Source organism: Anser anser (genome assembly GCF_964211835.1).
Source record: "Anser anser genome assembly, chromosome: 6".
NCBI lineage: Eukaryota > Metazoa > Chordata > Aves > Anseriformes > Anatidae > Anser > Anser anser.
In genome coordinates this window covers 13,719,511-13,747,087 of record NC_139726.1, presented here as the reverse complement: position 1 = coordinate 13,747,087, position 27,577 = coordinate 13,719,511, and the positions used below count along the sequence as shown (strand labels likewise).

The following is a 27,577-nucleotide window of genomic DNA, read 5'->3' as shown; positions in this document are numbered from 1 at the left end:
AAGCAGTAATAGCCTATCCAAAGCTGTTCATGCAACTTCTTCCTTCCCCACTCATACCTACTCACCTTGCATATTATAAGCTGCCAGCTGGACGGCTGTGTCAAAAGGACATTCCAATCTGCCATAAAAGAAATGCCTTGTTAAAACCTCATCTGAAACTAGCAGACAACTCATATACCTGACAGTGACAAATGGTACAAACATTTGGGGTAAGGAAGTGAAAAAGGATTAGCAGATTTTCATCAAACTAACAAGAGATAAGTAGGCATTCCTCTGCTGCTACTCATGCACACAAAAGCAGTATTTTAGAGAAAAAGTTGCATTACTTAGTAAGTCTTACTAGTTGTCCAAATATAACAGTTTAATAAATCCTATGCTAAACACATTGTAGTTGTCTAAAAGACTATTTAGTGGGAATACTTACTTTCCACTAAGAATATCCAGTTTTAGCTGCAGAACGAATAAATACCTGCAGGATTAAATGAGAAACAAAAGTCACTGATTAACAGTTCTAATGTATCACTCAGCCAAGAGACGGCAGCTGGAGCCTGAAAAATTAAAGAGTCACATACTCTTTACATGGGTTTTCAAGACTGAAGAAACTACAAAGGCTTTATCAATTGGGTTGTATGGCACACATTTCAAATGAAGTAAACACAAAACTAGAAGTTATCAGAAGCTAAACTACAGTGCTGCACGGAAAAAGAAACAGAATACCTAAATAAGCCTCACTTATAATCCCAGGATCCTACATGGGCAGCCCTACAGAAAGAGATCTGGGAGTGACGGTTGACAGCAGGCTCAGCATGAGCCGGGGGAGGTTCAGACTGGACACTGGGTAAAATTTGTTCACTGTCAGGGTGGTCAGACACTGGAACAGGCTTCTGAGTGAGGTGCTTGATGCCTTGGTCCAGTCAGCGTTCAAGAGATGTTTGGGCAATGCCCTTAATGACACACTTTAACTTTTGGTTAGCCCTGAAGTGCTCAGGCAGTTGGACGAGATGACCTGTGTAGAATAGTTTAGTTGGAAGGGACCTAAGTTTAATAAGCAAAGAACAACTTGCATCTTCTGCATTTTCTTCATTATCCACAGACACTGATCTCATTAGAGAATGAATACTTAAAGTCTCTCAAAAATAAATGTTCACGATATGGATTGGTTAGCTAAAAAACTAACCCAGAAAGCTGACTGCAAAGTGACAAAAAAATAACCAGTAGGCTGCAGCCTTCTCAGATCGCTGACTCTTCAGAGCCAGATTTCCATCACTGCCTTGTTTATTTAGAATTCCCCTTCTTGCTTAGAAATTTGCAGGCATTAAACAAAAAGCACTTATCCCCCTCTGGTGTGCAGCACCTAGCCTTCTGATCCAGTACCCACAAAGCGCATCCCTCCTGCTCTATCGTGGCACACAGCTTTCCCTTCACAACAGAGGTAGTCTTATCAGCTAAAAGGCTGACTTCAGCCATGGCACCTGATTTGAACTGCACTGCAGATGAAGAGGAGCCTCACACACAGCCAAAGATTGTTCTCTTTCAACTGTGATGTTCACCAAGACCACACGTGCCTGTCTCCTCGCAGTAACACACATGGGCATGAAATGCTCACAGGCATTTTTCCTACAGGTCCCTTGGAAATCCACGAATGCTTTGTCAAAGCATTCATCACCCAAAGCTGGCCTCTAGATGGGGAATACATTTGTTCAGTACTGACCATGGATATGAAAAGAATGAGCGCAGGCTTCCTGTATGGAGTGGGTGCGACCAACCTGTACTTATCAGCCACACAGCACCTGCAAACAGTTCGAGCATACTTCCCATGCTCGGGCTGTGCTGCATGACCTCTGGCTGGTGGCATCTGACGGATGGGAAACTGGAAGAAAACGTGAGTAATCTGCACCTGTGGAAGCTGACAAAGGCCTCCAAGCTGGGTGTCCTGCCACACAAAGGAAAGGCAGAACCCTTGGAAATCCACTGTGACACCCGTAACCCATAGCAGAGCTCCCTTTCCCACCACCTCTTTGTAAAATAGTCTCGAGACAGAGGAAAGACTTGCTGCACTCCCGGTCTGGAGGATTAGCTAAGCAGACAGACAGGGTTTAGAAGCCCTCAGGTTTCAATTCTGCCATGCTAAAACCTGCACAGCAAGGTCTGACTGGCAGAGCTCAGTCAAGATGGATGAAAATGTTTCACGCTGGTAGGCAGACAGAGGTCTGAACTTTTTCTATTACTGTGATTTTCAAAGACAGTCAGCTGTTGATTCAGGAACATATATCAGGGGTAAAACATTCTTCCCAAGTTGCCAAGAAAGAATTAAAACAGTTATAGCACTATGTTATCACTTGCAAGCATGAAGCTGCTCAGAGTACATATGGCTGCACAGGGTAATGCTACTATAATCCTCCTGGTAGCTCTCCTAGGGATTTGGCTAAAGTGCAGATCGAAGATTCACACAGATAAACCTAAAAAAAACAAACAAATGCACTTCACACTCTTACAAATGGCTGAGGGTATGAAGTGTCTACAGCTGACAAGAAAACATAAATTTGTTTTCTCTCCAAAATGGATCATCAGCAGTGGTGACAACAATGCAAAGAAATGTTGTCTTTTACAACAGATTTATACAGCTGACAGATGGTAAATTGTGTTCTCTTTCAAAGCACCCCAAATATGTCACAGTCCAACATGAAACACAGCATTATGAACGGGTATGTAAAACGCTTTTAACAAGAGAAACTGCTGCTTACCTGATAATACAATCCTATGCATACAGTACTGTCAACCCGCATCAAAACACAGTGGTAAAATAGTTTTTCTCTTCGCATAACCCTTTGCAAAATATCACAGACGTAATGAAACTTAACCAAACTTATTTTTTGCCAAAGAAAAGCCCTAAATTGCAATTCAATGCTTTTCTGCCTAAAAAGACAGGATGACTGCACACAGCTTAAACTAAATACATTAAGCAGAATAAAAAAAGAAAAATTATGGCAGTTCAGTAAAAATTCTGTCCGTTGTATACATACAGATCAGTTGCCAGAGTCGCATAATGAAAAACAGTGCATCAACTAATATACTAAATACTTGCATCTTTTTAAAATACATCTCATTTATTTCATAAGAGCTACACTAGATACATTTATAAACAGTCAAGTAAGCAACCAGCTTTAAGGAATTCTCCAAAATGCTTCAAAACTGTTCAAATAAATACCACAGAAACATTTTCCTGGCCTTATTTGGGCACTTGACTGTCTCTGTCACAAAATTCCTCTTACCTTGTTAGCTCTTCACGCAGATTGTTGGGCTCTGATGAGTAAAACTTCACACGAAAATGCAGACAATACGGTGGGCCAACTGCAAAGAAGAATTTATTCGAGACAGCAGCAACAGTTACTGGACCAGGCTTATTTTATTACACAGAATCACATCACAAACATTGACTGAAATTGGCCCTGTCCTACCACAAGGTCTTAGGCAGGAATCAATTTGTAGCAGGAAAACGCATGAAAAACATCAGGATGAACGTACACTTAAATATATGCACAAAATAGTTTTATATTTATTTTACAAGTCAATCCAACAGATGTTGGATGAAGTTGATCTGTCTTGCCAAGAGCACACAAATCTAGGTTAATCCTCATATTTAAGGACTCCATCCATCACCAAGAAAGCTGTGGGTCTTGGCTCTGCAGTCGATCAAATCCCTAGGTACTCTGTTGGTGTCTGTAATTCCTTTCCAGAGCTCTGGGAAATGCCCACTGTTGACAACTTTGGCCTGCATATTCCACTGAATTTTAGACATATTTTAGGGGTATATAATAGACCCTTTTGGGGAAGAATCATTTTTTTCAGAAACCAAAGAGTTAACCCAGCAAAAGGATGGTTTAACAGTTCTTTAAAACGTGCAGCTCTCCGTTGATTCTTGCATTTGACAGGAGGAATTTTCTCTGATGGTGCTTCCAAAATTTTTGTTTTGCTAATAAAGCACCACAAATCCCCGAAGACTTCCCACATCAGATAGCAAGGAAGCTGCTGAGCAAAATCAGTTGATGTCACAGATTACCCCAGCACAGACCACTGAACCGAACAGGCCACAATGAACGCTTGTGTAGCAAGTAGTGACCTGAGGGACAAACACAAACAGATCAGGGCACTCTGGACCACTTCAAGGGATGGAGGCTCCATGACAAGTTTTCCTATAGGCAGAATCTGTGATGCTAAAGCATCTTCAGCTGCCTTGTCTCTATTTAAACTATAATTAATGAGCCTCTAACATGCTTAATTAAGGACATTAGATGAAAGTAATACGAGCTGCAGAGGGAAGAGGTCATTAAGCAATCAGCAGCAGCATGCTGGGTTTGGGTTTCAGTCCCTATGTTACCCCTCATAGAACACAGTTCCTTCCTCCCCACCACTTCAGCTCTGTGCCTCCTGTATGCTCAAAGTGAGATCCAAGGAGAAAATGGAAAAGACACTTACTTTTCACTTGCTTTTTAATGCTTTTTGTGTTGTCCAACCAATGCTGAAAAACAAATTACTCTCATTGAATCAATAAAGAAATCTCACAGAAACCCCACAATATATTCATTTGCGAAGAGCATGTTGCAATAGCAAGTAGTTCATTAAAACAATCTAATCCAGATCTTTTACAATTCATAGTTCTTAGTGCTTACTGAAGATACTCTTTGTAATGTAAAAACTTTGTAACGCAAAAAGTTAGCACCAGAAACATCCTGAAGTACCTTATCTAAAGCCAATCTTCCAGAAAGTATTATCTACGTGGAGAAAAAAAAAAAGTATTGACAAACTAATTTATTCACTAAAATTGTCACCCTGTCCAAACAAACAAAAACTGAATTGGCACATTAGTAGTCAGCCAGTGACAGTGTCAGAGAGGCATAAATTATAACTCAACTTTCTGACTCTGCTATCTGTGATCACTCCGGTGTGGCGAGGAGAGACAAAATAAATACTGCTGTCTTTCAGTCATTTCTTTAGGTCACTCAAGCATAGTAAATAGCAGCAAAGCTGTCTATGTCTGAACATAGGGTCAGCTCCGCCCAACTGTCCAAAACCTATTCACAGCTGACATTTAGCAATTGCTGCATGGGAGGACAGAAGTCACTGCCTCACCTACTAATGCTAATGATAAGCTACATACTAGATGTGGAGGCTAACTCTCTGAAGACAAAGTAATGGCTTCACTTACACTGCATATAAGAGCATGTGAAAAATAAGCTATAGGTGGCAGGTTGACTAAAACACCTACCTGTAGATGCTATACTTCCTAACATCATATATTCCCACTGCTGAAGTGTTTACACCAGGAAATAAAGCTGGAAAACTGACACCCAGCTAGCGGCAGGGACCTGCTTTGCAGCGCTGTGAATACACAAACAGCTCCCTCCTCTGAAGGAGGTAACTGGGTTCACGGGGAACACAGCACCCTGTTCAACATCACCGCACTGGCTGAGCTGCCGGAACGATCCACCTTGCACACCACGTCCTAGGTGCTTCACACCGCCCAGGTAACACCACCTCATTAGGTCGATCCCAAATGTCACCTTGAAACTCATGCAGATGAATTATACAATTAGCAACACGCCTTTCGTTCAACTACGTGCCATGAAGTTTACAGCGGGCCCCAAGCAGGACAGAAAAGCAACAGGGGTATGAGAAAGAACCGGTATTTTCAGGTCGCAATGCCAAGTGCAAACACGTTCCTGTCTTGGAGCAGCCCTGCCTTCTGCAGGGAGTGCATAAAGCCGACCTGTAACGCAGCCAGGGCACGCAGTGGCTGATATATTAGGTGCAGATCAGAACAACTGAACCATCGAGTGTTGTGGTGCATGCACCTGGAAATGCTCCTAATAGTTACTAAAACAGAGCTTCTACAGAAAGCTATTTGAAATGTTATCTAATATATTTTTTAAATAAAGCAGGAACCTTAAGAGAAATGAAGCAAATATTTGTCTACATTGCTTACAATGCCAGTGAAATGGAGTTGAACATTTTTTGTTTCTTTAAGAAAATGATACCACCTCTCTTCCTACTTGACAAACTCGCTCTCAGAGACAAGTGACTTGCTCCTTCCTCCACCCTAAAAACATATGAACTCTCCACCTGAGACCTGCAGGTGATTTAGACACAGGAACAGCAGAGAGAACCTTTTGTAGGCTGCAGGACTGCCTGTGCACGCCCGCCTCATCCCTTCTGTTTTCTCTCATCTCCTCCACATTCCAGTGGAAGGCATGAGAGGCCCGAGACAGGCACTGACAGCGATTTACTCTGCTCAGCTCTTACCAGCACTGCCTACAGGAGCCTGGTTTGGATGGCATGGGTGTGCTGGAAGAAGGGAAGCAACTGCTTTCAAATGGAGGGGAAGGAAGGGAAAAAAACAACACGCGCATGGACACACACAGACGACAGGAAACTTAAGATTGATTCCAAGTGATTAAAATGGAATTCAAGTGGACCTGGCAAAAAGATCCTTTAAGTTTACATTTTGACAAGAGTTTGTTCAACACAGCCTACTCCTGAAATCCAGAGATAAAGTTCACTAAAACAAGAAGCAATACAGACAACGCACCAGACAGAGCACTGGAAGTCGTTACTAAAACAGTTTGCTTCTTTGGAAATTAAAAAAGTAAAAAGCAATATTTTGAGAAGGTAGGGTAATTTTTTTGTTGGTGGTGCTGTTGCTTTTAATTAAGATGATGAGGCTAAATCTGGTCCCTCGCTTTGCAGAATTAATGGCTGCATACTTAGTGGCAATGCTATACAACCATTTTCAGCATTAACCACTGCAGTAAGTACACAAAGCAACTGCTAGAGTAACAAAATTATGCTCTACAACTCCAGTAGGAATAGCAAGTATTTGATGCTTGCAACCTGAACATTTGACTTAGGAATCTGCCACCTGTTAAACGATCCATGTCTCCTTATGAGAAAGTTATCAGCAACCTTCACATCTCCCATCACTGGCCATGCTGTGCTGTTCGGTGTCAGTCTGAATCACAGCCACTCAAATTAACAATAGCCCGTTCCCTTGGCTTCACCAGGATTCAGATCACGCCTGGTACACTGTGAACAACCCTGCAAACACCTCCTTCTGCCACCTCTCCCCTCTTAGTGCAGGGAAAAGTAACTCCTCCTAACCATCAGACTAGCAATGAACATAGAAATCACATGAAAATGGCAATTCTTTTCCTTTACAACTTGTTTCAAGAACTTGTTTAAAGAACCCAGTATCCAAAATCCTAAAAAGTAAAATGCCTTTTCCTCCTCTGTTCTGCAAGAGGCTTAAGACCATTTTTACTACTAGATCTGCAACCCAGCAGCACCTAGTCCTGCTAGTCATGAAGTTTGCTTCAGATGCTGAACAGTTAAATTATTTCTTCAAAAGAGGAATGTGCTCTACAATTACATGCTAAACACTAAACTCGATCCCTGAAATTCTGAAAAGAAGCCATGAGGCTTTCAAACATGCATATATACACAAAGACTTTCTAGCATTCCACTTAAACACAAAAGAAAAAACCAGGAAGTAAACATGCAGCCAACCTTCTAGGCAGGACTACGTGCTCAGCCAGAAGCATCATTCACATGAAACTACAACTGCAAGTGAAAGAACTGTGGTTGCTCCTGACAAACATTGCCCTGCTGCTGTTTTCAAAAGTGGTTGCATGAACTCTCAATGCAAACGGTCTGGTACACGCAAGCACAACCATAACCCTCTCAAAAACTCCTCATCGCAGGGCTGACTCACAGCCAATCTGAGCAAATCACAGAGATACCCTGCTTGCTAAGACTATTTCCCAAGCAGACGTACAAGATGACTTTTGCTCAAAAGAATGTTGAGTTAAACTTGGGGTCACTTTAACACAACAGAGAGCTTCTGCACAGACCATAACTCAAAAAAAGACAGCTTTCTTTTAGCATTTTTGTCAATAGTAAGATTTAACATTCAGACTGACTGCTACTCACCGCCACTTGTGCAGAATCCATGAACCTTAATCCAAAGTAGTCGCTTTCTATAAGGTCCAGATGATACATGATCTGCTCAAACAGGAGCTGGCCTTTGGCTTTTTTCTGAAAATACAAAAGGATTTAACACTTAGCAGGCAGATCTACTGTAGCATCTACCTTCTTTTCTATTCATTCTATTCCATTTCTATCTATTCATTTCTATTCCAAAAGTAAGAGGACTCCAAAATTAAGTTTCTGACAATACAATCTGTAAATGATTTTTTCTTATATTTGTTTTTCTGAATGACAAACGTACACCCCACAAAGAGCACACATAATAACCTTTTTTGAAAAACGTCCACATTGCCTTGCACGAGGCTGAAAGTGCAAGAATGTCACTTTATCATTGTCCCTTTTAGGCTTTCCTTTTCCTCCACGAAGTTCAATAAGACTGGAAGCATAGCTAGTGTAATTGACAGTAACTAATACAGTGGAAGATTTTCAGGGTGAATTGCTCCAGAAATGACTGCTGTTTGCTAACTAGGCGATTCACCAGTGCTGAAGTGGGTAGAAAAGCACACTGCATCGGGCTACAGCATTCCATTAGCAGGTGCTTTTAGCGACTGCCAGGAAACTGTCTGGGGCAAGGAACTTTAACAAACAGCCCTTAGATAACGCGTTTACGTAAAACTCAGCTTGTAGGTGCAAAAAGCCACTGCATATGCATACATAATTTATGAAAAAAACAGCTCTGGTCCCAAGTAAACATAATTTTTTACAGTGGTGATGTAAAAAATTGATCAGATGTTTTTGAAGAGAAGGCATGTAAATAACAGAGCAGCTTCTATACAACATACATTTTTCATGCTATGAACTCCTTCATAATAATACACTGAAAGAAAAGCTTAACTCTAACACTTGAGATGCCTAAAAGTAATACAAATACATGAATAAATTAAGGGCTCAGAGTACAAGCCCCGGTGCAGAAAAGAATTATTTTTAAATCCAAAGAAATGCAGAGTAAGCATAAATCCTTTCTGCAAGGAGTTTAACAATTTTTGTTTTTCCATAGCAACTTGTAATCTTTTCTCTAATATTTATACATTCACAACTTGAGAAATAGGCTTTCTAAGGATATGCCATTAATGGGCATATTTAGTCCACCCCTCAAAATTCTTGGCCACATGGAAAGAAGTTTCCAAGTGAATTGAACGGAGTACCTAACCCTAGTGTCTGAACTCCAACACAGACAACACTCCAAGATGCCCATAGTTTACAAATGGATTTCTCAAAAATAAGCCAGAATTCTTATTCTCAGAAATAACCTAGTTCAATCACTGAATTATAATGATGTAAGAAAAGACGCATACATAATTTTGCTTCCTTCCTCTGCTCTCATCTTCAAGTGTTTTATATTTAATCTGGTAATCACAGTCATTGGTTTACCCTATGCTTCACTTAAATCCAGAATGACATTTCATAGCCCGAAGTAAAATCACAGAAAAGTCTGCAAACCCAATCTGCCTAAACAAGTTCTCTTGCGGTTATTTATTTCCAAGTCTTGGAGAAGGCGGGGGAAGAGGAAAGCACTGAGATCAGCTGCCAACTTCACACGCACAGTTTCTGCAAAACGCTGTACAACGAGAATGCTGAGATGCAGACCTCACCAGACTCATTCAGGGCAAGTTTCTCTGTTGGCTTCAAGTAAAAAGCACTTTTCAGGCAGCAGCACTTCCATTGCACGGCAGCAAGACTCTCCCAGCAGCAGCCTTAAGGCAAATCACCTACATATAAAACACGTTTCTTCCACTATTTGAGACAGTGACAGATTTCTGCAAATAGCAAGGCAGTGAGCTGTTGATACTTTCTCTCAGCATGGGATGTTTTCTTCTTGAGCAAATAACGTGTAAATAGAAGTGGAATTAATTCAGCATTTGCAAGAGCAAAACTAGAAAAAGGCTTTATTTTGCACCTGATTTAAAGCTGGAAGAAAATCGCCACCTTGTTGCACAGATCGCTTTAGATTCTTCCCAATTCTTCAGTAAGTCATTTCTTAAAACTGTAATTGACCTGTTAGCTCAGCCAAACCCCAAGATTTATATGTAACCCTCCTGGGGAGGGACAACGAAGCAGCTGGGCTGGAATTTCTGCGCGTGCCATCTCGGGCTGCCGACACCGAAACGCGTCCGTGTGCACCCACCCGCGGGGGGGGGCTCCCTGCCGGAGGTGATCGCCCTTCTGGCAACCTCAGCAGAGGACTCACGGGCCACCAGGAGGACCCAGGGTGACTGATGTAGCACAAAGTCCCTGAAGTACAGTGCTGGAGCAGCGGGGGAAAGGTTTCCAGGGCTGCTGGCTGTCCTGTGCCGTAAATCACCGGGGCTGTCAGCACAGAACTAATTACGCAGCGCTTTGCATACGACCTAGAGCCGCAGTTGCTGTATTCGGTGGAAGTCAGCACAAGTTTCACACGCTCCTTAACGTTAAGTTCAAGTTCTTAAAGGCATACCAAAGTCCTCCTTCTTTATATTTAAGCAATCGACAGACAGGAATTGCACTGCTCTGGTCAGCTTTTACGATTCCAGATCAGCCTATTCGCATTTAATAAACCTGCCATCTCCAATGTTTTCAAAGCTACGCTTCTGCTACGTCCTCTGGTGAGAAGTTCCCCTACCTCCCCAGCGGCACCATTCAATTTAAATGACATTTTTATCCTGCTGCTACCCTCCGCTCTTTCCTTTCCCCCCTCTTGCAGCAGGGCTCAGGTTACTCTCCCAGGACAAATATTTTCAAGCTGCTCAGTGGTGACAAGGAGCTATTAACTACTCGCTCACAGGCAGTCCAGCAGCGGCTGGTTCTGCCTCCGGGGGACAAATTAAGCTCCCCACGGGTTTGTAATGCTCTAAGACCTGACTACTTGATTTATACAGTTTGCTGTACTCCGCAGGAAGCAACAGCAAACACCGAGCAGCAGGAGAATCGACAACTGAGCTGGGAAACTTAAATAAAACATATCACTTCTGGAGGGCAGGGCATCTCGGGGTTTTGCTACGGAATGAGATCAAAATATCTTCTGAGCACCTTGGTGTGAACCTTGCCCTCCCCCGAAAGGGAAGGATGCTCCCAGACGTGCCCCAATGACTTCTCATGCTGCCCTCAGTAACTGCAGCTGCTAGCTGAGGTGGCATTGCAAAAAACAAAACAAAACAAAAACCACACACTGGTCACAGCACGAGCAGCCAGGTTGGTGCCGAGCACTATGGCAGCCCCCTGCCTTCTTCGTAGGGTCTGTAAGGTGAAGGTTACCTGGTAAAGAAGTGGCCTCAGCGCCAGCCCTGGCCGGCATAGGCCAGCTTGGATGAAGCCATGCTCGCTTCCAGCAGCTGCGGGCCTGCCCCTTGTGCTCGCTTGTCAAGGCTTTTATCAGGTTTTTATCACGGCAAAGCACTTCCCAACTTGCAATACTTGGGGAAAAAACAAAAAAAGAAAAAAGCCCACCTAATGAATTTACTAAAATGTTTTATCTGAGAAGGATTTTCCTCCTCTGTTTCTTTCATTAAGGAGATCCCCGTACCGGGCGAACTCTGAAAAGGCCACGAATAAATAGGCTCCATCCCTGGGGGACTCACATCTCTGCCTTCTGTACTTCTGTTCTGTCACAAGATTTCTTGAAATACTTGTGTTAATACTGCTTGTTAACAGCGATTCGGAGTAGCTGTTGCCTTCAGCAGCCACTGAAGGGCAAAACCCTTCCTGGCTTTTGCCAACTTCCAAAAAGGGTTGCTGTTCATGTTCCTACCAGTTTCCTCACAAAGACCCCATATGCCACCCGGAGAGGCTGGGGACACCCACTGAGGACTTACAGTCCCTAGGAACCCCGGATGCTACCCATGCACGTGTGCAGGCCACGGCAGCGCGGGAGCATCAGATGAGCCTCTCCATTTCTTATGAAATTAACTCCCCTTTCTCCCAAACTGCACGCTTCAAGAAATGAGTCAAGAGAAAGCTCTAACAGTGAGCTTTAAGCAAAAAAAAATTCACTCCAAACATGAAAACAGCCCCGATAGTTAACACCGTTAGCCATCAGGGCTTGCCGGAGAACTGGAGAGGGTTAAAACCCGAGGGCAGTGTTAGAAGTACGGAGCTGATTTCAACACACATCATAACTGCAGGGTTATTAGAATACTATACAGAAGGATTTTAATGTACTACGGCCAGGCTTGCTGAACCTACAGATAAAATGATAAAGATTCAAAACACTCCCACTTGTCAGCTTGTTTTGCCAGAACTCTGTTATTCATCCCCTCCCAGAAACCAATTTACATCCTCTGCGAGGTGAGGATTGGGCTCTTCTCCCAAGCACCAGGTGATAAGATGAGGGGAAATGGCCTCAAGTTGCTCCAGGGGCGGCTGAGGCTGGATATCAGGAGACCTTTCCTCCCTGAAAGGGCTGTGCGGCATTGGAACAGGCTGCCCAGGGAAGTGGTTGAGGCACCATTCCTGGTGGGCTTCAAGAAATGCGTAGATCCGGAACTTAGCGGCACGGTTTGTGGTGGGCTTCAGTACTAGGCTAAAGGCTGGACTAGGCGATCTTAGAGGTCTTTGGAGAATGATTCGATGGTTCTGTGATTTCTGGTTACACATTTGCTTTAGTCCATTAGTGTGCCTATTTCCTAATGTTCTTTCTGATACAAACATGTATATGAGCCGTGTCCCCAGCACTAAGGCTTAGCAGTTAAATCCCTGCCCCAAAAGACTCACACACCTCAGTTTGGTGTTGCACCGCGGGTTTCTCAGCTCAGTTAAGGGTCTCATCACTTGGACTAACTCTTCGCGGGGGCAGATGAGCAGAAAAGCAGTGCTTTGGACAAAACTCGCTGTTACCTGGCGTGTTAGGAGTGCTAAACCTTCGGGGCAACCCAATCGCCCCGCAGCAGGCCACAGAGATCGCTCCGGCAGCAGCCGCACCTTGCTTCCAGCTGCTCTCTTCCTCCAGGTCAGAGCATCAGGCGGCACACACAGCAAGCCCAAAAGGCTGACCGTGGTTAGCCCACAGCGAGCAGCCTTCGGGCACGTCTCGGCACGGGCAGCGCTGCTGCTCGGGGCCGGGGAAGGCTGCGCTGCGTGCCCCGGGTCCAGCGCCCCGCTGGGCAAACAGCACTGCAGGGCCCCAAAACAAAAAACCTGTGCAGGAAGGGGTTTCACTGGAAACTTCATTCTTAACACGCATGCACAAGCAAATGTGTATTTATTTACTCCCTATTTTTGCCAGCGGAGATATAGGTTGAAAATTTAAAATCTAGCCTGCCTTGAATGCTGCTAGGATTACTCACTTGTCATTTTAGCCAGAAACTAAATTTTCCAACATTTTTACCACTACTAGATTTTAACCAGGATCTGTCCTACAGAAAGCACTCTGCATTTTACATTTACAGTTACAAATAAAACAAGGAGCCACAAGTATTTTAGAAACTTATAAAAGCCAGGCTGGATGGCAGGGTACAGCCACCTATCACAGCACACCCTTGATCCTGCAGTCGGACCAACACAGATCGCCTCCCTCCACACAAAAAGCATCAGCACTCCTCTAACAGCTTGCTGGCAACGTTCTTTGGCAGTCCAAAGAGATTTCTTAATATTTTTTAAATAATCATCACTAATACACTCCTCTCAATCTTATTTTGTAAGCATTACTCCAAAATTGTAAACAGCTTCGCTAATTCTTGCTACTCCACAGAGCTCTTCAACCGGTTTATGTAAGACCTTGTTTTAATGACACTTGATTGTAACAAGGACAAAACCATCTCATTTTGTAATCTTCATACTAAATTTCATGCATGTATAAGTAAGGCGGATGCTAAGGCGAAAAGCTGCTACGATTCAGACGGCTCCATCCTTGCAATTTGGGTCTTGCACCTTAAAGAGCTTCTGCTAGGTAACTTCTGCCTGAAACTTAGGCTGCGTGTACAGAAACTGGAATATAATTAACCTTCTATTAGCCGTGAGAAGATTACGTAAATTATGGGTTATGTGGGGTCAGGCTTTTTGTTGTTGTTGTTGTTGTTGTTTTTTTAACCCAAACCCCTGGTTTCTGCAAAGTATGGCTTTCCATACTATCTCTTGCTGTCGTGGGGCTGCCCTTGTTTCTCCCCAGAAATCCATCTACACATTTTTTAAAAGGTGCATGCTTCAAATGTATTCTTGTAATTTCATTTATGAGATTTCACAATTTTATTCCCTTTATCCAGGCTATCTTTTCCCTCTCCCTATTCTTACTTAACTAGCATAAGGATTGACTATTTCTACAATAAATACTCAAAGTTTTAGACCTTTTGATTGAAAAATCCTCCCCAGCTTTTGAGCTTTGGGAATTCTGGAAGCGTGGTGAGGGGAAGACATTTTTTTTAGTATTATTGCGCGGCAACAGCACTAGAAGCAATCTAGGGGATGGAGGCAAAATAGAATTCTCACCTCTCTGCGATCACACTGTTAAACACTACCCATGGGCTTTGAAAACTGAGAAGACAGTGCACAACCTGACTTTTTTGCTGTCCAAGTTGAACCCAAGATAAGCTAACAGAAAAAGGCATGAACGATGAACAATGTCAAAAGCAACACAGTTAACAGACACCATATATTTTTAAGAATTTTTTGTGGACAACAGCAAGCTTCTCAGTGTTTTAGTACACATGACTATAAGTCTGGCAAAAATCACTGAACGCGTTTGGTCAAACACAGAGCTTCAAAACAAGCGGTAGTAGACAAGGGAATCTACCAGGACAGAACACAACGTTAGAATCTGAAATGACAGCGGGGGAAAAAAACCCTTTTGATCTGCCCCAAAGGAACACTGATAACTCACATGAAGTTCATGCTTCCCATTTTGAACATACCAAAGTGACAGTAAATAGCACACACAACACTGATATTCTTTAATCATTGACATGGCTGAGAAATAAGTAGATTCTCAAAAAGAATTCAGCCTATGTACTGCACAGGACTGCAGTTTTGATGAACGGTTCAAGTTAGGCAATTTTTGTAATTAAAAAGAACAGAAGAAATAGAAAAGCAGACAGATTAAGTGGCCTGACAGACACCACAGATAAGATCAGTGGACAAAAAGCAGGGTTACTGCTCGAGCCCTGGCTCTGTGTTTAATACATTCATCTCGACTGCATCATTTACAACGTTCCTTCTGTTTCGTTGTCAATATTTGCAAAAACACCAGCCTTAGCTCCTTAGGAAGGCTGTGAAACATGCTTAGTTTACATGGTTTAAAAAAGGCCACAATAGGGATCAAAGGGAACGTTATTTAAGCAGAAATTCAGCAATCCCAAATCCAGTCAATGATAGGAACAACCACAAATCGAGAACGCTCTCCTTTCAGTAACAAATGCACTGTGAGGCTTTAGCTCCACAAGCCCTGACAGCCAGCATAAACCTTACGCTGCCTCTGAGCGCTTCTGCCCCACGTTCGGGGAGGCACATGGGGAGCCAGATCGGAGAAGCACTCCAGCTGGAAACCAACAGCACAAACTTACACCGATTATTTTCAGCCCAGATTTTCCTTGACTTAACTTACTGCCTGGCTGCCAAAAAACGTTTCTCTTGCCAAGGGGGATGAGAAAACAAGGACAAACGCAGTAAGGAAAGCAGCATCTTTTTTCCTGTAGCAGCAACAAGTTAATGCCAGCGTAAAGTATCAATGCAGCCGTGCACTAGGGGAGGTAAGGCTCCTGCCCTCTCCCTTGTGCCAAGGCAACTCTTTTGCTGGCTGGAAATTAGCCTGTTTGCTAAATGATTCCGTCTTAGGAAACACTTTCTGCTATTTACTTTTTTTTTTTTTTTCTCCCTAAGATGGTTTCGGAGAGCTTAGGTAGACAATAGCACCATACAGCACTGCACCGGCAGACCTGAGGGAGCCTCTCTGGGAACACAGGAGTTCATTTAAACCAGACCTACTGCCAGCCTAACAGGACCAGTCCCAGAAAACAGCTTAGCTCAAAGGGGCCGATTATTCTCAAGGACAGATTTTGTAAATGGAAAAAAAAAAAATCTCTATGTGCAGACAGGTATATTTTTAACTTAGCTTTAGATTTTAGAAGGTAATGTTGTTTTTCCAAGATTTTGTACCTTTTGTTTCATCCTCCTTCCACTCCCTGACACTTTTTTGTGTGTCCCAAATATGATTAATGAGAGACACGCGAACAAACATGCCAGAGAGTTTGAAATGAAACATTTAATTTACTTTTAATTTATTGTATTTTAATCACCTAAGGAACTAGTCCATGGCAGCCCCTGACAACGTGCTGTAATTATTGTACTTAACTATGTAGATTTAGCTTATTTGTTTGCTGTTACTCATAACTTAGATGTTCATGGACAAGGCTTTCTGCTAGCTTATAAAGAAAAAAGCAAGGGTGCAAAAAGTGACTGTTTCCTGCAGAAATAAAATAGTTACTGCTACGCCCTGATCTAAGTTTTATAGTCCAGATGGGAGGTCACGACACCTCTTCAGGTTCAATTTATGCTCCTCAAAGCCTTAGAAATGTTGTTACAGGCGCCAGGAATTTGCCTACAGAGCCAGCTCCAGCGATTGCTGTTCCGGTTATGTGGAGACACCAATTTACACTTGAGTACTTTTTTGAGTGTAACTCTTGCTATAAAGTGTTTGCGGGCATTCTTGGCCTCAAATCAAACATCCCAGGCACTAAGCAGCACTGGACATGTTCGTTACATTGTTTCAGAGACGTACAAATTAATTTTACTGCCCTCTATAAATGCCTGTTTGTGGGGCCGTTTGGCAACGAGAGATGCCAAACTGTTCCTTAAACTCTGGATCAGTTGGGCTTCTGGACGTCGCAGGCACTACGCCTTGCTCATGGTGTGAACAACGCTGCTCAGCACACCACCGAGTTGGGCTTTCCTTGGAAAGACATTGAAGAACGGTGCGTAAAGTATCAGGGAGGAAAGAAAAATTATTTAAGAACAACAGCTGCTCTGCATGCTCTTTCTAGCCAGCGGCTCCAACATCGGCACAAATGTTAACTAAAGCCCAAACCCTACAGAACTGGCCAGAAGGCCTCGCAGAGCCACAGCCTCCTAACTGAGCTCTGCGAGCTCAAAACAAGTGGCAAACGCCTCCAACACGTGGAAACAGAAAGGCGACGCACGAGGCTCCTGTTGCTACTGTTTGTCCTGCTGCCTGAACGCAGGTATGTAATTAAACGCAGGTATATAATTAAACACCGACACGTGCATATTAAGGGAGGTTTAGAAATGCAAAGCAGCGGCTAACACCTCGCTCCCAACAAAGCCCTGTGCCATGAGACAGCCCCTGCTGTATCACCTGCCCCGCGGAGGGGAAGGAAGGAGAGTTCGGCCCTTCCCCAGCAGAAACCTTCTCTCCCCCTCCCAAGTCAAGGATGAGACACAAGATACCTGGACGTAAGAACAAAGCAAGCAAAACCCATCAGGAATTTACTCGCAGTACGTATAAAAAGCAGAGCGAACGAACAGCTGAAATACGAATCCCTAGGACCGTGCCGTGTAAGAGCAGTGAGCGGCTACGTGCACATGGAAGGGCCGGGGCTGCTGAACGCCTCCTGGTGCTGCAGCCCTTCTCAAGCGATGTATGCCGAGGGATTTCCTTCCCTAGAACCACAGGGTCGTTAGGGCTGGAAAAGACCTTCAAAACCAGGATCGGAAAACACCTCCAGGCTCATCGGGTCCAACCGCCCCCCTACCACCAGCATCACCCGCTAACCACGTCCCCAGGCACCGCGTCCATCCTCTCCTTGACCCCCCCCCAGGGCCGGTGCCCCCCCACCTCCCCGGGCAGCCGGTCCCGGTGCCTGAGCGCTCCCGTTCCGAGAAGCCCCGTTCCCAACGCTGCTCTCACAGCGCCTTTCTGTGCCTTTTTGTGCCTTTTTCTGCCCGGCGGAGCTCGGCTCGCAGGTGCCTCCACCCCCCCGCCTCAGACCGCCGCCCCGCAGCCGGGACCCACCGGCAGCTCCACGCTGACGTCCGTGCCGTCGAGCAGCGCCACCCGGCAGGTGAGCACGGCCCTCGCCTCCCCGGCGGCGGGGATGTGGGTGGCGGCTCGCTGCGCCTCCCGCAGCCGCTCCCGCTCGGCGTGCCGGCGGGCCGAGCGCCGGCCCAGCGTCCGGCGGAAGAAGCTCAGCATCGCTGCGGGAGCGTTAGTCCATGGGAAGAAAGGAAAAAAAAAAAAAAACGGGGAAAAAAAAGGGGAAAATCGGTACCGCGGGGGGGTGGGACGCGCCGCGGTCCGGCGGAGCAGCGCCCCGCGTCCCCGCGGCTCCCTGAGCCGGCCCCCAGGGGAGCCGGGGCGGGCCTCAGAAAATGGCGGAGCGCCGCGGGAGGCCCTTAAAGGGGAGAGGAGCCCGCCCAGCTCCGCCGCCCGGCCGCGCTTACGGCTCGGCTGGGCTGGGGCGTCCCGGGGGAGGAAGGAAGGGAGCTGGGGGATCCCGCTGCCGGGAGGAGAAGGGCGGAGAAGCGGGGAGACGCACGCCCCTTCAAGGAGGCGGAGACGGGAGTGCTCCCCCCGCCCCCGGCCAGGTGGTTGCGCCCGGCGGCGGGCGGCGGGGCGCGGCGCGGCCCATGTGCTGCCGGGCGGGGGGCGGCCAAATGGGGCCGGGGGAAGGGGCAGCGGCGGTGGCACGGCAGCCCCCAGGCCTCGGTGCCCCCAGCCCACCAGGAAGGGTGTGGGGGAGCTCCCTGAGGAAACCTACGTGACCCTAGTCTAATTAATGTGGAAAACGTGCAGTTAGCACGGAGGGTTTCAGAGAGGTGCCCTCGCTCTCAACACCTAAATTAACCACCCCAACGAAGGACAGGGTGGTGTCTCTCATCTCCTCAACTCATCCCTCATGAGATTTTTGCCTTGCCCCCTAAAAATCTTCTTTTCCTACCACTGCTTTGAACATTCCCGCACTTTTTTTGGGCAGCAAATATTCATCACAATCTTCCAGCTGGCCTTTTTGTTCTTCACACCGCTAGCCCTCGGTTTTGGCACCAGGCTCTAATCCCTACTGAGCACTGCCTGAAATCCTCACTTAAAAGTTACATACATGGCCCTGCAAAAGATGAGGAGAGTTCTCTTCCATTAGAGCAAAAATTATGGTATATATTTTCACGTAAAAAACATCGACTGATACTGTCATGCCATTTTCTCTAATCAAGCAATTTCACTTCTGTTAATTTAGCATCCTTCACTAGTGCTCAGTGCAAACACACAAATCCTCTCTAAAGGAAAGCAGTATTGTATTTATGGAATACAATGTCAAAAAATAAAATAAAATACAAGATAATGTTCATCTGGCATCAGAACTGTATAAAAGTAGCAGAGTAAAACCATGTGTACAGCAGCAAGAAAATCAAAAAAAATTAAACTTTAAATTACTAAAGCACATCTTTATTTTGCAATTAAACAATTAAGATCCACAAGTAAACTATATATATATTTTCAAGTCTGTACCTAGACAACTATTTGTCAACTGAAATTAAATATATCCACAAAATATGCATAACAGCATTTTTTCACATAATAGAATGAAATTTTACTTAAGACTAAAACAAGACTTGTTAAATGTTAATTAGCATATTTATTCTGGGAACTGCTGGTTTTCGGTAGAATGTTAGTGTATCGTTTTAATGGCAAGAAATTTCATTTTATCAAAATGAGGACAAATACATAAGGCCCTTTAAAGCATACAGTAGCTGCAGTGACAAAAGCTGAATTCATTTTCACATTGTCCAGTGTTGACCAATTTCAAGTTTCCATCGTTTTCAATCAGCTACCCTGGCGATTTAAGCCAAGATGTTGTGTTTTAAAGCGTCCCCCCACCCCGCCATGTGCTTTTAAACAAATTTATAGGCAAAAGTCTGCTTATGGGAAGAAGCTTCCCACCCTCCCAACATTAATAAAGATACACAAGAGTTAGTCTAAACAACAAAAGCTATTCAACTCTGAGATGATTTACTTCACACTTGTCAATCATTGAGCAGTACGAAATGGAGATGAAATTTGACAACTGAAAGCCACAGCTGGAAATGCAAATTAATTACCAGAAGTAACTAGCAAAAAATATTGCCACCTCCTGATTGTTAATAATGATCTAGATAATATTCTTCCCTTTGTATTTACAGATAGTATAGCACCTGTTACAGAAAATAAAAAACCCCAAACCTTACACAAACAGCCCTGCCAAATTGACTGGTTAAAATGGGATCACTGGTAAACGAACCAAACCAAATGGAATAAAATCTGAGTACACTGGGTAAAACAAAAACCTTAGTTTTCTTACCTTAATTTTCCTGTATGATTATTATGGGTTGTTACTGTGGTGCCCCAATGTACTGAGATAATTGCACTGCGTAGTTTATAGCCTAGTCTTTGTGGATACATCCTAGTTAAAGAAAACAACAGCTTAATGTAAACTGTTTACCCTTTTCACTCATGTCTTAGGCCCCTGGCCTTGGAGTAAAAGGATGACAACTTCTTTAAACTTTGTTGTGCATTATCTTTAGTTATCAAAATTCAAATAAGTTAAGTAAAAAAAAAAAATACTGATTTCCAGGTAATTGATCTAATGTTAAAAATAATGCTTAGCAGAACCACTTACAGTAAACTTAGCTAATCTGCAGCTAGCTGAGAGAGATCACAGAGATAAATTTACGAGTACCCTGTAGTTTCCATTTGCGCTTTTTTTTTAATGCAAGCTCTACATTCTTTTTATGACAGGAAAATTGAGGTGACGAATTATTAATATCTGTTTTCTGAAAGTCCCGCAAATACATGAGCAGTAAACCAGAAATGGCTGGAACAACAGAAATCAATCGTACCAGGGTGTAACCCAAATCATCTCTGTACAGAAACCCATTAAGCATCTCTCTCCAAACCCAATTTATTTTGTCCAATAGTTCAGTCAGTAGTAAGCATGAGATAAAGTGCTACCATTCAAACATCAAAACACTTTGAAAAAAATCACCCTTTAAAACACGTAAGCTTGCTAAATATGAAATAACACAGCCAGCAAACTGTCAGCCAGTCTGTGAAACCAAAGTTCATCCTACAGCATACTAGAACAATCCAAAAAGTACATACTTTTTTTTTTTTTTTTTTACCAAAAATGTCAGCTTTTTTTTTTGTTTTTTTTTTTAATTTCTCCCAAAGTTTTACCAAATGAGCTCTCAATGAGCAAAACATGCCGAAGTGAGCAACTGGAGCTTGCAGCTTGTGCACCAGTTAAACTTGCAGCTGGAGAAGCCCAATGAACTGTGAAGATGCACGACTGTGCTAGCAACTAGGACAGAGGTAAAGTCCAGTGGTGACAAACTAGCCTCCTTTGCAGATTGCTAAACTAAAAAAAATTTTTTTTTGGTTTATAACTGCTGTGAGTTAAATGAGATTGGACAAAACGGTTATAATAAAACAAACCAATCCTCTTCCCCTTGTAACAGCTTCCCAATCACCACTAACCAATCTCTGCAATTTCATGCAAGATCCACATTTAATCAATGAATATATAAATATTTACAAGATTTTAATATTTGATCCCAGCACTAGAAGTGGCAATGGAAAAGAGCTTTTCCAGTCTCGAGACAAAAGATGGGTATTTAAATAAGAGAATACTCCCAACCACCTGGGGACATATGTGCTATAAAAAGACTTACATAAGTGACATTAGAGGGCACCATTCCTGTACTTTGTGCTAATCCAAATATGCAGAATTTGAATATGGACCATATTCCAATTCCTCCCTTTATCCTCAGGGCTGAGGGTCTTTCAGATTGCCTGCGTAGTGGCTCTACAGTCACAACTACAGCGCGTGTACTGGACAACCTGGTTTCGCTTGGAGATTTGCGGATGGTGGATCTGTAGTTTTTCATGCTCATGCTAATTCCCTGAGCCATCAAACATCGCCCACACACCTACACAAGCATAAAAATATCACGTAATTCAGCTCCACGACACACCTGGAGCTCCAGCCTCCCTATGCAATACCTCCTCTTCTTCCCGTCTCTCTGGGCAGTGCAACTGCAGCAGCAATGCTGCACTCTGGCCCTTCCACGGGTACCGCAAAGCTTTTCGGAAGCTCTCTCTGGAAAGTTGCCGGGTTCCATATCAAACACCTCATGTTCCTTAGTCTCCCAACTGCCTTCTCACCCTCTCTCTCACAGATAGTGTGCCAGAGCGTAATCAGCTATACTAGATGAAGCGCTGTTGTTCTATCTGTATGGGATGTAAGCTTCCAAGACTGAACAGAAAAAATGCAGAAAAAAACTTCAGTTAACATGAAATGTAGTGCGATACAATCAAGCTCTTTTTCATAACTAGGAGAGAATATATACAAATTAAATGCATAAAAGCAATGAGTTACTGCTTAAGACAAGCACATTATTTAAAATACCAAATGCTTCTAAGTTTAGGACAAATGAAGTCTGCAGTTCTCAGTTATCTGTTACATCTGACGCAGTATTTCTCAGAATGGATTGGCTGACAATCTGCAGGTGATCTATAAAATGATACCTGCATCTTATTTCATATTTAGCAAAGATAAAAAATGCCCCCAAAACCACACAAAGCCTTCTCTAGAGCCCCATGTTTTTCTACCAAAAAAACCCTTCAAATCCACTTTAAATGAGATGGTAGTGGTTGTTTTCAGTTTGAACCCAAAAGGAAAACAAAAATCTTGACATTATACATTGGCAGAAAACTGTCATAATATTGCTCTTATTTACAATGAAAACTTCATTTCTTTTTAAAACTGGATTTGTATCATGGAAGTGTTACAAACATACTCTTTCTCCCACCCACCCAATATTTTTCCTAATCAAATGGTATGAAAATAATTATTCATAAAATCCAACAGTCATAACACCAATCACGTATAGGTCATTTTGTCTGAAAGATACATTCATGTTTTGTACAGCATGAAACATACAAAAACTTCTTTAAAAAGTTTGAAGGATGATACAGATCTTCATAACCCAAAGTAAAATCTTTAGCAGTTTTGAATTTTTTTTTTTTGGCCATATAAAAATATTTGAAAGGCCATTTATACCACAACCAGTAGAAACATTTGAATGACTGATGTATGGTGCAGGAAGGCTTCAGTGCTAATTCTCTTTCCCAATCGGTTTTTGGTTACCACTCTGCTTTCCAGAAGCCCAAATGCCCCTGATCAGCTGATGAGCAGTTATCAAAGAAGAGTTGCTTTGCTTCAACTTCTTTCCCAGTGCAACCAGTTAATGCACGCCAACCCATCAGCTTAAGTCAATGCAGAGGAAGATTCTGAAGAGACCTGTTATACTTGCCTGTATTTGTAATCAAAATGATAATGACAAATGACCGATAAATATCCCACACAATTGTGGTATAAATGGGTCTTTTGAACTCAAACTGCTTTGGCAACTTCACATTTTAAATACGTGACATCCCAACACTATGCAATGTTGCTATAAACTTAATTTCTTGTTCCCCTCAGATAAAAAGGGCAAACGCTATTTTCATTTACAATTTGACTACGAAGAAAATTTACTTCAGTATATGAATGAATTATTTTAATTTGTAGACATTAAGTGCTGAGTTTAAAATAACCTTCCAGCTAGCTGGCATCTCAGCTAATATCATTGTATGCAAGTTAAAGCTTAAACTTTACTAAAGAAGACTTTTGTTGTTGTTGTTGCAAATGGCTTAAAATAAAACTGAGATTAAAGCTACTTTATCACTTTTTCAATTTGTCAGATCCAGAGATTCTTGTAAGATTCATTTTTCGCTGAGGAATAATATTGATTTAGCCATCAAATCTAGAAATATAAGTAACAAGGCCACAGGCCATCTAATATTATATTGTTTTCTAAAAATATTTAAAACTATATTTTCCATTTGGCATTGTGGTTCATGTTTATTACTAAGTCGTAAGCCAGGATTTCACTTTGCCTGAATCCCTTTTCACTTAATATTTCATAGCTGATCTCTTTCAATGTCCATAGAACACAGTATATTATATAATATAATTCTTCAATAGTTAAAAACTTATTTAGTGTAGAACTTTCCATTTTAATTCTATGCTCTATATAGCTTATAATAAAATTTACTGGATAAACATTTTCAGGAAACCAATACAATAAATTATTATTTTTTAAATAGAGGGCACAAAGTTATGTTGTTGCAGGGCAGTCAAAGAAGTGACTGATTATTTTTTTTTTCTTACAGTATATTACAACGGACACCTTGCTTCTGACTTGGTTTCTCCTATACTGGAAAAACATTAAAAATTGGGACATTACAGATATATATATATATATATATATCTCCTTAGAGTGAGCTCAGATACTGTATCAGACAGATATTTGTTACAAATCTTCTACCTACTTAAATAAGAAGCAACCCATATCAACTGGAACAACTTTGCACAAGCATAACAGAGGGCGACTGGGGTCATTATGGAATTAAAGTTCTGGGACAGCATTATAGTGTTCTCCTTCCTCACCCCCCACCCCCCAAACAATTAGAAAAATAAAAGGCAGACCTGTACGAACATGGCTTGAAATCAACTATGAGGACTTAAAGAATAACTGGTTAGCAGATAATGGAATTAAATCACATCTGATTGTAAGTTCAACTTAATTATCAGTGCTATTAAAGAGTTATGTTCTAATTGAGCAAGACAGCTATTCTCAATAAAAGGATAAGACAAAGTATCAGCTTCTAATGACCTACTAGCATTTCATAGTAAGCTGCTAGTAAGTTACTAGTTGAAAGCAATGAAGGAATGTGTCAGATTTTTCACATAATTACAACACAGCAGCAAACGATGCTCATTCATTAAGTTGGCAGAGGTGCTTTTGCTACTGAGTGTAGCACACAGGTACTTGTATAAGGAAAGAGGGAACGGTATTTCCATGACCCCTTGCAGTAACGTATTCCAAGCACCAAGGGCTGTTTTTAAAATCTGAACCCATTAAGATAAATACGACAGGACAAGACCACCCCCCACAGAATCATGAGTGCCTTTCACTGGATGTACGCTGTAAGTCTCAAGGCACTTAAGGGGTTAAGACAATGCATGCACTAGTTCCCATCACGTAATCTTAAGTCACATGAATCAGAATACACCAGTGTATGACACACAAGCTGTGTCAAAGAAATGCTGTTTATTTTTTTTTAATTTTTATTATTATTGTTTTTTTCTTTTTTTTTTCCTCTTTTTTTTTTTTCTTTTTACAAGATGCTGGTAAGTGGGCATTATGCAGCTACTGCTGGGTTAACACAGATGCCAGCTTTCCTCTAACAACCAGCTGGTCTCTAATAAGGGCGTAGGACAGTGTGCTGCATCAGTAGGCAGTGTGTATCTATCTAGTATCGGCAATATTGCTAATGTTGTAAAAAAAACAAAACAGTGAGAGTCTGTACATAGTAAATAAACCTAGCACTGGAGAAAGACCATGGCTTAGTGTATTTTTTCATTTGTTTTCCATTTTTAAGAGACATGGGTGTAAAACAAAGTGAAATAATTCCAAGCCTTGTTTGTAGCAATTCAACCAGAAGCGCAGTATATGGCACTACAATGAAATATCGTAGATTACCCTGAACACGATTAGTTCTTTCAGTTTGTGGTTTGTTCGGAGCAAAGCACGAAAATAAAGTCTTCAAACAGATGAAGGTTAGAAGAGTTTCAGAGACTGATTTTGTTTCAACATAAAGTGCAACAGTGCTGAAGTTTTCAAAGTCCTTTGTCAATTCTTTGCCGTACTTCACTATCACTTCCTGCAAGCAGTATTATGGCACAAAGAATGCTGCCAGTTCATTATATAGAGGACAGGATTCCTCAATTGATATCCTAGGGTTTTTGCTCTTTATTTATGTGGTGATGCTTGTAAAGGTTTAATAAATCCTTCTTCGTACACCTTCAAAATAGCTTCACATACAAATCTGTATTGACTCTGAAAAGGAAAGCAGATTCAATTAATTGAAAAGAAACAGACTTGAGACAGGTCCTTTGGAAGCAGGAAAGACCTCTAGTATTTCCAACCCTATTTCCTTAATGGTCTGAGAACTGTGCTTCAAAGTTAGTTTAGAAAACACAAAACAATAGAAACAGCGTATTAGAACTTGAGAAACTTCTTGTTTCTCAACAGAAGAGTGGAATGAATAGCACTTTGAAATATATAACTGAAGTCACACCCACAACACCAGTCCTGTTCTTATAACATCACTTCTTCAGTAATTTTCTACCCTTCATTTCATTACTGAAGTTTCACTGACCTAACCTTTCCATGCACTTGGCATTTAGAAGCTACAGCAGCATCTGTAGCTAGCACTATCGACTTTTAAAGCACTTCTTCATACTTACATTAATTCTGCCATGTTACTGGCATCTCTCAGAATTTGAGGAAAAAAAAGTGTTTCATGTTGAAAAAAACAAAACCCAATTTCTTAACATTATATAATATCTAACTCTACACACATTCAAGTTGAGCACCAGCATACGTAGAGGCCAGTAATACCTCTTTTTAAACAAATATTAGTTAAAAAAAAAAAAAACAGCAACCAAATTCAAATAAGATAAAAATAAAAGAAAAATTGTTTTGTAAAGCACTGCAACTAACAATGAATACTGCATATAGCGTATACGCTAGTCAGAAACCTAGCATTCCCATCTTTTTAATGTCTTGGGATATCCCTATCTACGCAGTAATTGTTGACGTCTGGTCTTAAATGAGCACAGTAACAGATTTAGTAATAGAATTATTATATATTGTATTGTTGCATATATATTAATGTATTTGAATTCATACTTATTTGTGGAGCATATGCATTCTGCCTCCAGTGCTCCCTAACGGAGCTTTTCCAAGCTCTCTTCCTATAGTAAGCATACAGGGGAATCATGCATGGGGCCATCTTGCGGACATTAAGTGAATCTTTCAGGATATACAAAATCGGGAAGAGACATCAAAAGGAGAAATTATGATAGATAATGTTTATTATCCCCCCTCATTCTGATGCAGTGAAACGCATTTGTGTTCCGCTGCAGATAGAACACGCTCATTTTTTTGAGTAGAAAAATGAAAAAAAAAGATATTTAGCACATTCCGGGGAAAAAAATAGTTAGAACCCTTACCCCTGTACCTCCTCCCTTTACTAATAAAAGTCTCTTCCTCTCTATGTATGCTATAGAGATGTACAAACTCATACTGTACCACCATCACATACAGCAAGAGCCATCCTTTATTGTTTTTCATATTATCATCATTTTCCTCATCCTTCCCAGCTGGATAACACTTTTATTTTTATAAATTTTATTTATTTTTGTGGAAATGAATACTGGACAGCAGCATTCAACTACAGATGACCTAGAAATGGAGGCTTATATTACTTTTTAAAGTCTGAATACCCTCTGAAGAACATAAAAGGTTTCTTCAAATTTAGGTGAAGGAACAGCAACAGGAACATTGACATTACTACAACGAATAACTAGCTGCAGGTAATTATGGAAGAGATTTGACACTGGATCTAGTGCCTTTTTTCCTTCAAAATACTTTCCCTTTAAATACAGCGAGTAAAAACTATACAACTGAATGTTGA

The 27,577-nt window shown here is 42.1% G+C and overlaps 2 protein-coding genes across 20 annotated transcripts in view; both read right to left on the bottom strand.

The window, feature by feature from the left end:
- Positions 1 to 18,522, bottom strand: part of EPB41L5 (erythrocyte membrane protein band 4.1 like 5) — a 55,824-nt gene extending 37,302 nt beyond the window's left edge. For both annotated transcript variants that reach the window (XM_083841993.1, XM_083841994.1), the window contains exons 1-6: positions 17,972 to 18,522; positions 7,984 to 8,088; positions 4,477 to 4,519; positions 3,273 to 3,351; positions 425 to 469; positions 66 to 118 (exon numbers count right to left, since the gene is read on the bottom strand). In XM_083841993.1, the coding sequence (XP_083698119.1) occupies positions 66 to 118; positions 425 to 469; positions 3,273 to 3,351; positions 4,477 to 4,519; positions 7,984 to 8,088; positions 17,972 to 18,151 (505 nt within the window). In that variant the 5' untranslated portion in view covers positions 18,152 to 18,522. The remainder of the gene's footprint in view (positions 1 to 65; positions 119 to 424; positions 470 to 3,272; positions 3,352 to 4,476; positions 4,520 to 7,983; positions 8,089 to 17,971) is intronic.
- Positions 18,523 to 19,377: 855 nt separating this feature from the next.
- PTPN4 (protein tyrosine phosphatase non-receptor type 4) overlaps positions 19,378 to 27,577 on the bottom strand; it is a 115,608-nt gene continuing 107,408 nt past the window's right edge. For all 18 annotated transcript variants that reach the window (XR_014586119.1, XR_014586120.1, XR_014586121.1 and 15 more), the window contains one exon: positions 19,378 to 25,935. Coding sequence is in view for 15 of the 18 variants with exons in the window: in XM_083841979.1 (XP_083698105.1) it covers positions 25,849 to 25,935 (87 nt within the window). In the remaining 3 variants the exon portion in view is untranslated. The remainder of the gene's footprint in view (positions 25,936 to 27,577) is intronic.